This window comes from Carica papaya, chromosome 8, assembly GCF_054855325.1.
Source record: "Carica papaya isolate Zhongbai chromosome 8, ASM5485532v1, whole genome shotgun sequence".
In the NCBI taxonomy this organism is placed as follows: domain Eukaryota; kingdom Viridiplantae; phylum Streptophyta; class Magnoliopsida; order Brassicales; family Caricaceae; genus Carica; species Carica papaya.
This window is the reverse complement of record NC_142316.1, coordinates 30,812,943-30,826,362: the sequence shown is the minus strand read 5'-3', so window position 1 is coordinate 30,826,362 and position 13,420 is coordinate 30,812,943. Positions and strand designations below refer to the sequence as shown.

The following is a 13,420-nucleotide window of genomic DNA, read 5'->3' as shown; positions in this document are numbered from 1 at the left end:
AAACAAGTACATTTTCAACTAAAGAAAATTCTCTTTTTAAGATTTTACTTAGAAAGGAGAAAAAAGGAGCATTAAAATATCTATTCTTTTTAATTGGAAATAAAACACAAAAGAGTGAAAGACCAGAGATATTAAAATTATTTCTTATTTTGTTTGTGGGGGTAGGTTGGAGATTGTAAAATTGGAATGTTTTGGTAGGTTGAGAACATAAATGGTTTCTTGCTTAACTAGCAGAATTCTTCAAATAAAGATTTTGAGATTATACACAACAATTGGCTGTTTATCCTTGAATTGGCCGGAAAGAACAATTTCCATGACTTATCATCAGAGATTAAGTTGTTGCAGCTCAGCTAGAAGAAATCAAATCAAACTTCATATGGATATTGAGAGCCAAAAGAGTTCAACTTCATACTCAATCGCATCTTACAATTGAAAAAGCTTGCAGTTTAAATCGAGTCAGCGTGAAGCTCTTCTTACTTCTCTGTCAAATCCTTAAATCATGCACAGGCATAACACTGCCTGTAGTTTATGTTTTGTCTTTCCATTTTTATCACTTTATCTAGTGTAGTTGATTTTGTTAATGATGTAATTGAGAGTAGACAAAAAATAACTTCTATAAAGTTTTGTAGAACTTTGTTTTTACTCAAAAAGATGGTACATTCTCTCTCAACAAATTCAAACTTTTCTAAATAGAATAAGTCAAAAGGTGAGAAGATTGCATATCCATTCTTCAACTTTTTTCTCCAAATTTCGATTTATAGGACTAAAGAATATATCAAACTGCCTCGCGGATTTTTCATTATCATGACTCAAACAAGTCTTGAATAATGGCGTAGAAATTAGCAGTTCAGAAAAGAAACAACAATATAATATAAAGGAGAGCACAAGAATCTTTTTTCCCTATAGGAAGCAAAATTTGTCACTGATCTATTACATTTTGAAGATAAACATACGTGTACAAAGGTATTGACAGTAAGAGCCTAATTGGATCCACAAAACCTGCTCTACATGACTACTTAAAATGGTTAGGGCATTAGTTCATGTTAACAAACACCATTCTATCACTCCTGAGTAGTTGTATGGTCCCTTGTTGGGCTACTATGTTACAAGAGTATTTAGTAATCTCTGCTTCTCAATAATTCTAAAATCACGGAACTTCCTAACTCACTTCTTTTGTAAAGTAACCATACAGAAGAAAGCTACAAAACGACTAATTATGCCAAAAAGCACGAGGACGAACAGACAAAGGTGCCAATCATCAAGATCATAGCCACTTTGCATCAATGAACTACAACGTGTTATCAACCATACTCCAGAATACCTAGAGAATATAACAAAAAATAGTTATATCAATTGTGAGTAGATCATGCTGTCATAATAGCATTCTTTTTTCCTCAGACATTTAAGGATTTTCTGAGATCAAATAGCTTCACCTCCTTAACCTGGAACAAAACCTGGACTATGGTTCAGCTTCTGTGATAAACCAGATGCAGCATAAAGTTTAATTGCTGGTTAAGTTTAATGTCTTGGCATCATTTATAATGCAACAGGACCATCAGATAAGGAAGTATCTTGTGCAAACTTAGTACTCAACTCTTATTCCATGCACATGCACAAATGCATGGTTATCTCCACAAGTACTTTACAGCATTCTGTGCCAAGCAGACTAATTTTCGGTCATGTTATATTCATTTTAAAACCTGGTTTTACAGGACTCTGAGTTAGAATACCTTTTTGTTTGATTCATTCTTTTGTTCTTCTTTCTTTTTAATATCTCTTTACAATGGTGCGTGTATCACACAACAGCATAGGTTAGATCTTTGCTAACATAGTATCTATGTATTCTCTAGATTCATTTTTCAAGTAGAAAAGTAATCGAACTAGGTACTGACCTCTGAGCATTCGCAATGATAAAGGCTTCTAGAGCCCACTTGGTGTAGCAAAAGTTTCCCAAAAAGTTTGTAATTCCGTTATCTTTGTCCTGGATTGCAATGAGAGTCAAAACAACTGGTAAAAGCACCGACCACTGCGTGACAAAATTAAGGTATCTCGTCAGTGAGGAAATTATTGAAGAAATAGTCGATGTGTATGATGTGTTATTTATATCTTCAAGGGCATACCAGTTGTGCAGGACTAGGGTCAAGCCAGATGGCAAATATATAGGCTACGCCTGTCACACAGTACACAAGGCAAAGCAAAACAAGATAGTTGTCTAGGAAGGATGATCGAGGGTTGTTGAAGAAATAGAACATGGACATATAGAACAGAGGTTTGACAAGTGTATTGAAGTGGTCGAGTGTATCTTTGGATAGAAAATAAGCTGAACTGCTGATACCAGCGGCACTTTCTCTCCAGTAGTGTAGTTTGTCCAGAGAAAATGACCTTAACGCTCCAATCTTGCATAGTAGTGCTGCAAAGTCACAGTTTATTTAGATAAAAAGAGAAAGGACACAGAGAATCAAAACATTTAATACAGAGGATACATATAAGAAGTCTAGCATAATCTCATCAGTTTTACAAAAATACTTATTTATAGAGGTTGAAAATTTATGAAACGTTTTTGGAGGCTTATGAGAGGCAAAGTAACACCATTCAGTCCCATTAGCCATGGTAACAGAAAGCAAGTTTAACACAGAACTAACATATTTACTGAGTTTGTGCAGTTCAACTTACAAACAGCAATGACTGTGTAAGTGTAGCCAAGGGACCCAATTGTCTCATCGCTTACTTTAGCAAGAGTTCCTAAGCATGCTCCTGCAACTAATAGAATCAAATAATCGAGTACTTGAACTCTAGCTTCTCGCAATCGCTGCTTCCCAACCCTGCAACAGTTTTTTCCAAGAATAGTCATTTTGTGCAAATACAAAAGTTAATTGTAGTTTCCACTGAAAGAAACCAAGTTCACCAACTCCAAATATATTTCAAGTTTTGATACTCAGAAAGACCAGTTTAACTAATATATATTCTTCTCATACTATACTTGAAGAACATTAACTGGTTAAGTGTTATCAAAATTCTGCTGAACATAGCCTATGAAACTAGAGAGATAATGTTGCATCTCGTAATGTTGGCAACTAGAAAGATATCCAGAAAGGACCTGGAAAGCATATACAGAGCATACATATAAAGCTGGGTACAGAAACGAGCGGTTTCCAACATTGTCTTTATATCCTCTAACAGATACGGTTGAAAATAAATGCAAGACTTATTAGTGCTCATAGAATGAGAAACTTGAAGATTCAAAAAGGAATAGAAAAAGAAAGGATTATGCATTAACACATAAATAGATGAGGATTAAAAACAAGAAACCTGTAGCTATAGAGGTGGAAGATTTCTAGTATTGACCGAGGTCGAAGATTTCAACAGGTTGAAAATGTTTTATACTCTTTTATTAATTTTGCTTCACCTTTCGAAACTCAAAAGTCAAGTTTTCACCAAGTGGGGGAGAATGATGCAAATTATAAAGCTCCTAAAATGGATATACTTCAATAATAAAAATATGAGGCAAAATTAATAAAAGGGTATAAAACATTTTTGAAAATCAACTAAAAGGAATATGAAATTTAATTTTCTTTCTACCTTTTTAGAAAGTATTATAATAAAGGAATATAGGAAGATTTATTTCCTATTTCCTTAGTTTTTTCTATTTAACTTATTTTTTAATTTATTAAATTTTCTGTTTTTAATGTGTTTGGTACCTATAAATAAGTTACCTGATTTAGTTATTAAGAAAACTAATCATGTTGATTATTCAAATTCTGAAATATCTTTTTGATAATTGAGATAGGAGATCTATTAATTTGTTTTTTAATAATGTTTATCTAATTTTTATTTTTAAGTTCTTTTTTTCCTACATGATATAGTTACACTTACTTGTTTTACCAAGTATTGGTTCATTTGCTTTTAATAATCTCCAATAAATAGATAAGCTTCAATTTAACACTGCTATGAAATAGGAAAGAGCTCTTGCCATTGTACCTTCCAAGAAAATATCTGTACTGACGGGCAAAACCTGGAGTTCTTCGATTGGATAAATCCGCAGATTTTACGAAGTTATGCTTTATGTGATCTCGCTTTAACTCAACATTACACTTGACATCCGCCCATAAATCTGCACCAAATGACTGTCCCATAGCTCCCGTACTAGGATTTGTTGCATCATTTGTATTTGACCGGGTGGAGGATGTAGCAATTCCATCACAATACTGCAGCATATCATGTGGTACAGGGTATCCATTATGCAACATCCATCTAACAGGAAGTTGTTGAGTTGACAGACCTCCACTTGGCTTAACAATTCCTTCCAGGATGTCAATGTAGTGATCTGGAGGATTAACACGCTCAGGTACTGTAATTCCAAGGCCAGCAAAGTATTCTTCGACTTTCTTCACAGACCCATGATACACGGTAAGACCACCTTTTGCTAGTAGTATCAAGTCATCAAACATCTTGTATAAGGTATAGCTGGATCAAGGAAGTTAATTATTACCTTTGAGAAAACATATAATGAACACTTAAAAAGTATAACATACATATCATTGAAAGATATTTTGCTCCGTCACTCAAGGCTACCAACATTATAGTGTCGATATGCACTTAAATTGGCTACCATCATGTTCTGTTTCATTTGGGGAAAAAAGAATTTTTTTATCTAAATCTTTACTCTCTTCATATGTTTTACTGCCAAGAAGAATTAACTTGTCCACCAGAAGGAATCGGTTACAACTATTTTACCACTAACAGAGTGTAAATGAAAGAACCTAAATTGGCAAAGCAAGGAATTTTGTAAAATTAAATGAGACTGTAACTTGAACAATGAATCTATACCGAGAGAAACAAGACGCAAAAGATCAATTAAGCATTTCCCTTTCACAATCATTCAATCAAAAGGAAGTTTATTTGTTCTTTTCTAAAATATTTAATTCAAAGGAATTGAATAATATCATTTCCATTGAATTCTACATGCTATGCATGAGTTAGTACCACAGATCTTGAATCAGTCATATTAACTGTAGTGCTTCTATCTGTTTTTCTCTCTCTTTCCCATCTGCTTCTTTTACAATTCATGAAGCTCTCTGATGTGCTGACCTAAAATCAAGAAAGGGATGTAACTTTAAAATGCAAGATATGCAGAACTCATTTAACTAATAAGCTTCTTCCTTCCTCATACTTCTCTCTGATAAGTACATAAGATAATACAGTTAATACAACATTGGAAAAATTATCATATTGAAGTTTGACATTTATTTCAGTTTGGTCCTTTTTTTATGATTTAGTCCGTAATTTTTTTTTTTTTTATTTCAAACACCTAATTTTCTTTTATTTTATAACAAAAAAAGTTAAAATTGTTAAACTATCTTTAGATACTTCAAAAAATAACTTAAAAAACTGATTTTGACTAATTAATTAAACTAATAAGTCAATAAAATGTTAGATTTATTTTCTATTGTTATTAATTTATTAATTTAATTAATTATTCAATATTATTTTTTTCACATATTTCTTAAAGTGTCCAAACATGACTATAAAATTTTAAATTGTAATAAAAAACATTAGAAATCAAAATTGTAACAAGTGTCAAACTTTTAAAACTAATTTGATAATTTACCATATAATATATAATACAGTCTAATTGTTCTAATAAAGTATTCTACGTCATTTTTTATGATCTTTTAAGAGTGTTCGCTATATATTATATTTTGTCCTTGAGTAATCCATCAACACGTGACATCCCAAGCCACTATTTGCAACGTCTATAAGGGAGGACGGTTTATCATTTTTTTGTCTTAAGGTATCATTTCTCTGTTAAGAAAAATTGTCAGCTAGTACTTCTTGAGAGAAACTGAGAAGGCATACCTTGGTTGGTGAAGAACCATGCAGATGTTTACTCCTTCAAGAGCTTCCCTTCGAAGTGCTCTAAGAAGTAACTGGGAAGATGCACTGTCTAAACCAGATGTTGGTTCATCCAAGATCAAGAGTGATGGTTCCATGACCATTTCTAGTCCAACATTTACACGTTTCTTCTGGCCTCCAGAAATTCCTCTTCTTTCAACTGTGCCAACAAGGGAATCCCTCACTGCCTGTAGCCCCAAGCACTCAATTACTCTTTCAATAACCAGAACTTTATCAGCTTTAGGCATGTCAGCAGATAGTCTCCAGTTTACGAAATCCAATACAAAATAACTATTAGAATTGGAACTGATAGAAAATAAATATATAAAAATAAATATAGATGCAGTCATGCAGAATTTATAAGCAGGTTGAGGCTACTAAATGGGACAAACAACAAATATTTGAAGAAAGTGCAAAAAACATAGCTGGGGGTGGGGAGATTTTTTAGTCAGAAGGGTAATAGCTAACATGTAACACTCTTGTCAGATCAAGTAGATTGTACATAGCAGAGAACAAGAAACTGACAATTAAATGCATTATACTTTTGAAGAATGGGTAATAGCTGATAGCCAAAATCAAAGTAATATCAAACATACACAATGCCATGAGACACATTTGATTTTCTCCAGCAATAATGAAGATCAGTAGTGTGCGTTGTAAGATAATAGAGCACTTAATCAATTTCTTTCTTCATCAGGGAACATCAAGATTGTGTATGAGATGTCTTTAAATTAAACGAGGGTGTGCCAACTACTCAGCTAGCTTGAGAAAAATGAATAAGAGTTCTTTCTTTTCCAGAAAAAAAAGTTGAGCCTGGAACAGTAAAAATATCCTTGTTATGTCAAAATTTTAAGGCCCCAGATGCTCAGCATTCATGGAGACTAAAAAATTGAAAATTTCAAGAGCAGCATACAATTAGTTAAATTATTCCTGTTCAAATAATCAACACCAAGTAATATCACTTTGATTATCAGACTGTTAAACAGTTTATCAAGGATCCAGGAATTGCCTTTTGAGTTTAATATCTGAAATTGACTATGTCATTCTGCATGTAACTTATTAGATATACAACTTTCTAAGGCAACTATTATCTTTTACCATAATCCTACAAGATTATTCTAATTACGTTTCATTAATTACAAAATGTAGATTGATGGTAAAATTGACAGGATCATGATTCAAACATAACTTTGTGAAAGCAAATATACACAGCCACACAGGCATGATTTGGTAGAAGTTTATGCACTCAAGTCTTTTCATTTAATATAAATTCTTCACTTGGTCTAGCTATGCTTACTTTTAAAGTGAATAAAATCAATTGAGTAGAAATATGTAGTTCCTAGTGAAAGCAACAAGAGTCAAGTTTTTTGGCTTATAAGTGATAACAAGGATTTCCAAGAGACCAGGTTGATATTAAGAATAACTTGAATAAAGATATATCCTCATCTAATATGAACAGTGATGTTGTTGCAGAACATTTAACTTGCATGAAATCTAGATATAGTTTACCTGCACCTTGCGCTGAACCGGAGATTCTCCTCTACCGTCAAGTTTCCATGCACTATATCATCTTGTGGCACAAAACCAATAATTTTCTTGTATGAGTGTATTGATTCATTTTTTCCATTTATAAGAATTAAACCAGTACTTGTACATCCAGTAGCTTTTCCTGCCAAAGCAGATAAAAATGTCGTTTTCCCAGCACCAGATGGGCCCATGACAGCAGAAACTCGACCAGGCATGATTTTCCCAGTGACACACCTGAGCAGATGTTTGTTCTTGCCTTTCAAAGTGAGGGTTAAATCTTTAAAAGCAACTTCAATAACTGGCCTGGTCCTGATTTCACTGTCAGTAGCCATTGAGATTACCCCAGAGAAGGTAAGGTTCTTATTCTGCTGCTGCATGGCTTTCTCCTTTTCAATTTGACCATATGCATACTTAAAAATTTGACTGTGTGTATGCAACTGCTTACCCTTTGGCGCTTGCTTCTTTATATTCTTATCCCCAATCTCCATGTGAAAGCCTTCATGACTATTTGGATTATCCTCGAGGGCTTGCATCATCTTTGTTAGGCTGCCTCCCTCCTTTTTTTTGTCTTTTGTAGCTCCCAGTGGTTTGTCAGGGATACTTGAAGTACCTGGAGCAAGAGGCGGCAGCAAAGTATCCTCGGAGCCAGTTTTAGTTTGATTAGAAGTCTTAAGCGGCTCTGATTGCATTGTGGATTTTTTGCGAGAAAACGTTCTTGTTATCTGTTCTTGCAACCCTACTTTACGAATCTTCGCAACATCTTTTGCAGCTTTCCATCTTTCACGTGCTTGTGCAGTTTCTCGGGCATGCCTTGCTGCAGCTTCTCTGGATTTGGCTTGTTTTCTTTCTCGAGTAGAAAGAGCTTGATCAGAGCAGTTATAAATAATGATCATCAGAGTACTCAATGCTGCCTACATTGGCAATATAGAAATATCAAATTCATCTGGCTGACGTTTGAAGTTCCTGGTTAATAGTCTAAACTTCGTTTTTTATTTTTACATTCAAAAGAGAAATTTGAATTACTAAGAGCTCCATTCTGTAATACTTGTTCTAAAACTTCTGAGAAATTTGTAGCAGAAAACATATTGAGGAACGGTTATACAAGAGTTACTTCTCATTAGTATAAAGGAATAAGTTAATTACAATGTAAGTGTTGCATGCTTTGATCAAAAGCAACTAAAGCAAAGAGGTTGAAAAAGTAGAAAAGCAATGCTAGTAATGGTTTCTGTCACTCATTAACAAGAAGCTACAGAAACATATCAACATGTCAAATGTTTTAGCTGGTAGTAGATGGTAACCACTCACAATAAGAATAATCCCATAAGCATGAATATTTTGGTTCGCACTCTTGGCATTGCAGGTACTCAACTTGAGGCATCCTGCAATATGGTTATTAAAATCTATCAGTCAACCATTTTCCAAATAACTAACATAACTAAAATTAACTAAAATTCATGCTATTTAACAAAGTGAAGATAGTCATGGAAAAGAAATCATAGGGCATGGAAAAGAAATCATATATAAGGCCTAACTGCCTAAGGACTAGTTAATAGGAATTCCGAATAGAGAGTATGGTTCATGTAACTAACTAAACAACCATTCATACAACCTATATATTTGAGTACAAGTCCAGCCAAGAAGAGTTGAGATTCTGAAACCTAAGTAGGCTTCCTTGAGACATTTGAGTAAAGTAGACAAGATATCCTAGTTATGTGAATCTCATAAAGTTTTATGCTCATTTTCACTAGCTCTTTAAAGTTGCATATATTATTAAAATGTCATTTGAAATCAAATAAGTTAGGATATGAATTTTTGTGCTAATTTAAATCTGAAGTAGCAGAACACAAATTAACTTGCAAAATGACTGTAACTTACGGCTTTGAGAAGTAGAACCCGTCCTGCAGTAATGTCTGAAATTGCACCCAAAAAAATCATGTTAATGAAAATAGATGCTGAGAATTGAATAGCAGGCCTATTTCACCAAAAGATGAACCAAGACCAATAAAACAAATTTCTCACAGTAATTCAGAGTCCAAGAAAACATAATATCTTAGAAAAGAGTTAAGGTTACGAGCTTTGAGATAAAAATCAATACCCACTACTGCAAGGAACTTCACGTATGGTTGTTGGACAGTATGACCCTGGTAAACAGAATATGTCGCTAGTACTTTCAACATCAGCCCAACTATCGGCAGTACCACAAGTATGATCTGGCTGTCCAGGAGGAATTTGGTAATTGTATCTGTAGAAATGTGTTCATAGATAAATTATTATATGGAAAACCTCATACAAAAGAATTGATAGAGAGCAAGACAAGAAGAACAGAGACTGGGATGTGAACTTACGGGTGACATATTCCTGTTGTTTTATTGAGCTTTGCAAGTGGACAGTAAGCACCTAATGGGCAAGCTTCATTGCATGAATATGAGAAAACAAGGTGTTAATGTCTCCATCGATAAGATTATTCTATAAGCTTTCAACTATTTCCAGTGATTCTTTTACTACAGACAAGAAGGGAAAAAAGGAAATCGCATTGAAAATTAGTCGCAATTTTACATGCATTTCAGTCAGTACTAACAAATCAGCATTAATGAAAGAGCAATTCTTGTGCTGAAACTTCCAACAAATCATGCTTGTGGTTGAGAGTTCAGGTGAACGCAGTCAGTTCTATGCTGAAACTTCCAACAAATCATCTTGTGCTGAAATTACAAATGCGTTGTTCCCCATTTTCAAATAAAACCATATAGCTTGCTCCCCTTAGAATTTATTGTCCACCTAAAAAAGAATAGAATTCCAGCTCTATTTTCACCTACCTTGGACTAAACAATACAATGTTTCCTCATTCCTCTCATCCATGGTAATTCTCCAGACATTACTTGTTTCTTTTTTTTTTTTGGCTATTTTGGTATCATGTATTACTCTTTTTTCTTTTTGCGTATCACGTACTAATTAAAATTTAAATCATGTAAGCTATACATATCTACTTAAAGTAGTTTGATGTTTTGATATATTTTAAATCTAACAAGGAACCATGTATTAAATTTATCATTCTAAAAATATGGTTCAAAAGTGAGAGAATAGGAGTGAAATGTCTTGAGAACAGTGGGAGTAACAATATCTTGAGAAAAACAAGCATTAGTGATAACTTTTATGGTAAGTATACTTACGTATCATGCAAGTAAGACCCTGAGGACAGAAGAACCCCTCGCAACAAGGTTGACAATCACGTGTCCTTAAAGGCAAGTCTTTTGCATTCTTAAGTTCAACATGTTGTTTCTGGTCAGCACTACAACCCCATCCTGGCTCGCATCCAGCAACCCAATTTGTCAAATTACAGTTCTTGTTAGGTCTTACATGACTGATAGTTACTCCGTCCCTTTTGATAAAGCTATTGAAGTAAAATTTTATTTCTGCTGCTGTACATAGTCGTAGTGTGAGATCTCCTGCAATCAAATTCATAAACAAGAACTAGGTAAGAGATACGAATTATAGCCACTTGTCCCCTTGATGAACTTCTGAATGAAAGGAAACTGAACTATAATTGAGTCCCAACAAAACTGAACAAGAATTATCTACAAAATTTACAGCCATTATGCTCCAGTTTCCCATTTTGGATCTGGCTACACTGCATCATCTTCTAATCCTCCTGGTAGTTAGGATGTAAAATGAAGAATTAGAAAACCATGCTTCAAGCATCATGTGCCATCAGCGAACTTGTAAGAAAGACAGGTTTAGTATCTGAATTATCACTCCTGCAATACTAACTAGACCAGACGAGAATCATGATCAAATGAAGTGCCTTCCATGAATACTTGAATTTCATGGTGGAGTGCCTTTCTTGACAAATTCTAACCAACTATTCGGAAATTCTCTAATTTAATTTTCATTTTCCCCTTTTAAACTTGATACTGCCCTAGGATCATCTATGAAAAAGATAATATAGCTCATCTATCAAAAAATGCTTAAGCAAAAGATATTCTACAAGGACACCAATAGTGTAACATCTTTACAAATAAAACTAATATCGGTTCAAATTGGTTAAAGTTCCAAACCTTTAGTCTTTTTGATACAATTACTCAAGAAATCCAATTTTCCTGTGAAATCGAATGCTCCATCCCAATCTTTCTTCCTGCAAAGACAAACACACATGCTAAAATCAAAAGAACATACAGCATAAAGCAAAAAGAAAAGATGAAAACCTGACAAACACTCACACATCCTTTATACAGTATCCCAGATTTTTAACAATATCATCTGCTAATATTGTACTGAGATTTGAAAGCCGGCTATAGATAAGCCCGGTGACAAGAGGAATTGCTGCTGGGTTACCCGTTTGACTGTAATCATTCCCATCCACACACAGTGTAAAAGGCAATACACTTAAGGCAACAACAAAAAACAAGAAAAACAGAGGCACACGACAAGCATGAACTATAATCTTCAGTCTACTCATTTCTAATATCTCTTGAAGCTCCCCAAATACCAAAATCGAGGAAAACCATCCAAGAATTTAACTAAAAACACCCGCAACAGAAAACTTGAACTGTGGGAACCCAGTTTTGGACAAGTCCAAAGGGGATCAACCATGGCAACATCACTAACAATGCACCTTGGTATTTATATCTCAAGCCTTTTTTCCCTACTGGGAAAACAAAGTAACGAGCCTTCATCAACTGGCAAAAGAGAAATGAAAACAAAAACAAAAAAAACTGGCAAAGAAAACGGATTGAGAAAGTCAGACAAGGCGTTGCGGAGACAACAACCAATCAGATTTTCTCGAGAAACTGGAAGAAAATTTGATGAAAGAGAGTTGAATGAATATTTGGGGATGGCATGAAAAGAGATCATGGCTTTTGGGAAGAAAGAAATTAAATGGCGAGGAGCAATGAGCGGCTACATTGAAGGACAACCTACTGGTACTATATGTTTTTGAGCCTGCATGTCACGTTAAATAACTATAACGAAGTATTTGTATGTAACTAACGAGTCACTATATTGATATGCATATATATATATATATACACAATATATATGTAAGTAATGATTACGAAAAAATAAAAGGAGAAGTACCACTTTAATAAGTTGATAAATTATAATTATAATTTAATTAATTCTAACTTTAGTGTTTTAGTTTTAATATAATAATGAATTTTTAACAAATATATTTTAGTTAATGTCATCTTTCACTATCTAACTTTTATATATATGTATATATATGCATGTCTTCAGTACAAATTTCAATGATATCATTTTACTTTCTTCTTCAATTTATTATCCATGTTATATGAATCACATATACTTTACATCGATAATTAAATTTATTTATATTCGTATATTTTTTATATTTATATAATTTGTGATGATAATCTTTATGTTGATGATTCAAGAAGTAGAAAATTAAAAAAAAAATAGAAGATATAATCATATAATATGTTCCAAAATGAATATTTTCACTATCGAAGTAGAATAATAATTTATTTTTAAAATTTTATCGATTAATATCATTATAATTTTAATCGATATATTCTTAATTTTGATGTCTGACTTAGAAATTAAAATAAAAGCTCACTTATTTTTTACACAAGCTACAAATTCATACAACATAATTAAGTATTTAAAACAACAATTTTATTTAAAAATAACTAAAAATACTTTTACCATTTTGGTCAAATACATTTGTGTGAACCATTATTTTTAGTCTTTTAATTAAATTATAAGTAATTTGATAATTCTTATACAGTTATTTTTATTATAATTTAATTAATAAATTGATAAAATTAGTTTAAAACATAAATTTTTAATGAATTATTTTGATAAAAATATATGGAAAAAAAGCCTTAAAAAATACAAAACTTCTATTAAACTTAAACTAAAATTCAAAATTGACAAAAGAATCAAATAAATTTTTAATATGTTTTCTCTTAGCTTAATTTATATGTAAGAAAATTTAATTTTGTTAAAAGCAATTAAGTTGATTTTAATTCAAATTTATTATATTATC

General features: G+C 32.8%; 1 protein-coding gene across 1 annotated transcript; it reads right to left on the bottom strand.

Annotated features, from left to right (window-relative positions):
- Positions 1-867: 867 nt before the first annotated feature.
- On the bottom strand, positions 868-12,333 carry NAP12 (non-intrinsic ABC protein 12). The gene is made up of 14 exons (XM_088209609.1): positions 11,634-12,333; positions 11,472-11,548; positions 10,587-10,862; positions 9,765-9,828; positions 9,515-9,661; positions 9,295-9,329; positions 8,725-8,798; positions 7,402-8,330; positions 5,857-6,153; positions 3,979-4,464; positions 2,674-2,822; positions 2,121-2,410; positions 1,893-2,026; positions 868-1,321 (listed from the first exon to the last, which is right to left on the bottom strand). Exons 1-14 carry the CDS (start codon positions 11,870-11,872, stop codon positions 1,165-1,167), a joined length of 3,354 nt encoding a protein of 1,117 aa, XP_088065735.1. The 5' UTR covers positions 11,873-12,333; the 3' UTR covers positions 868-1,164.
- Between the last annotated feature and the right edge of the window lie 1,087 nt (positions 12,334-13,420).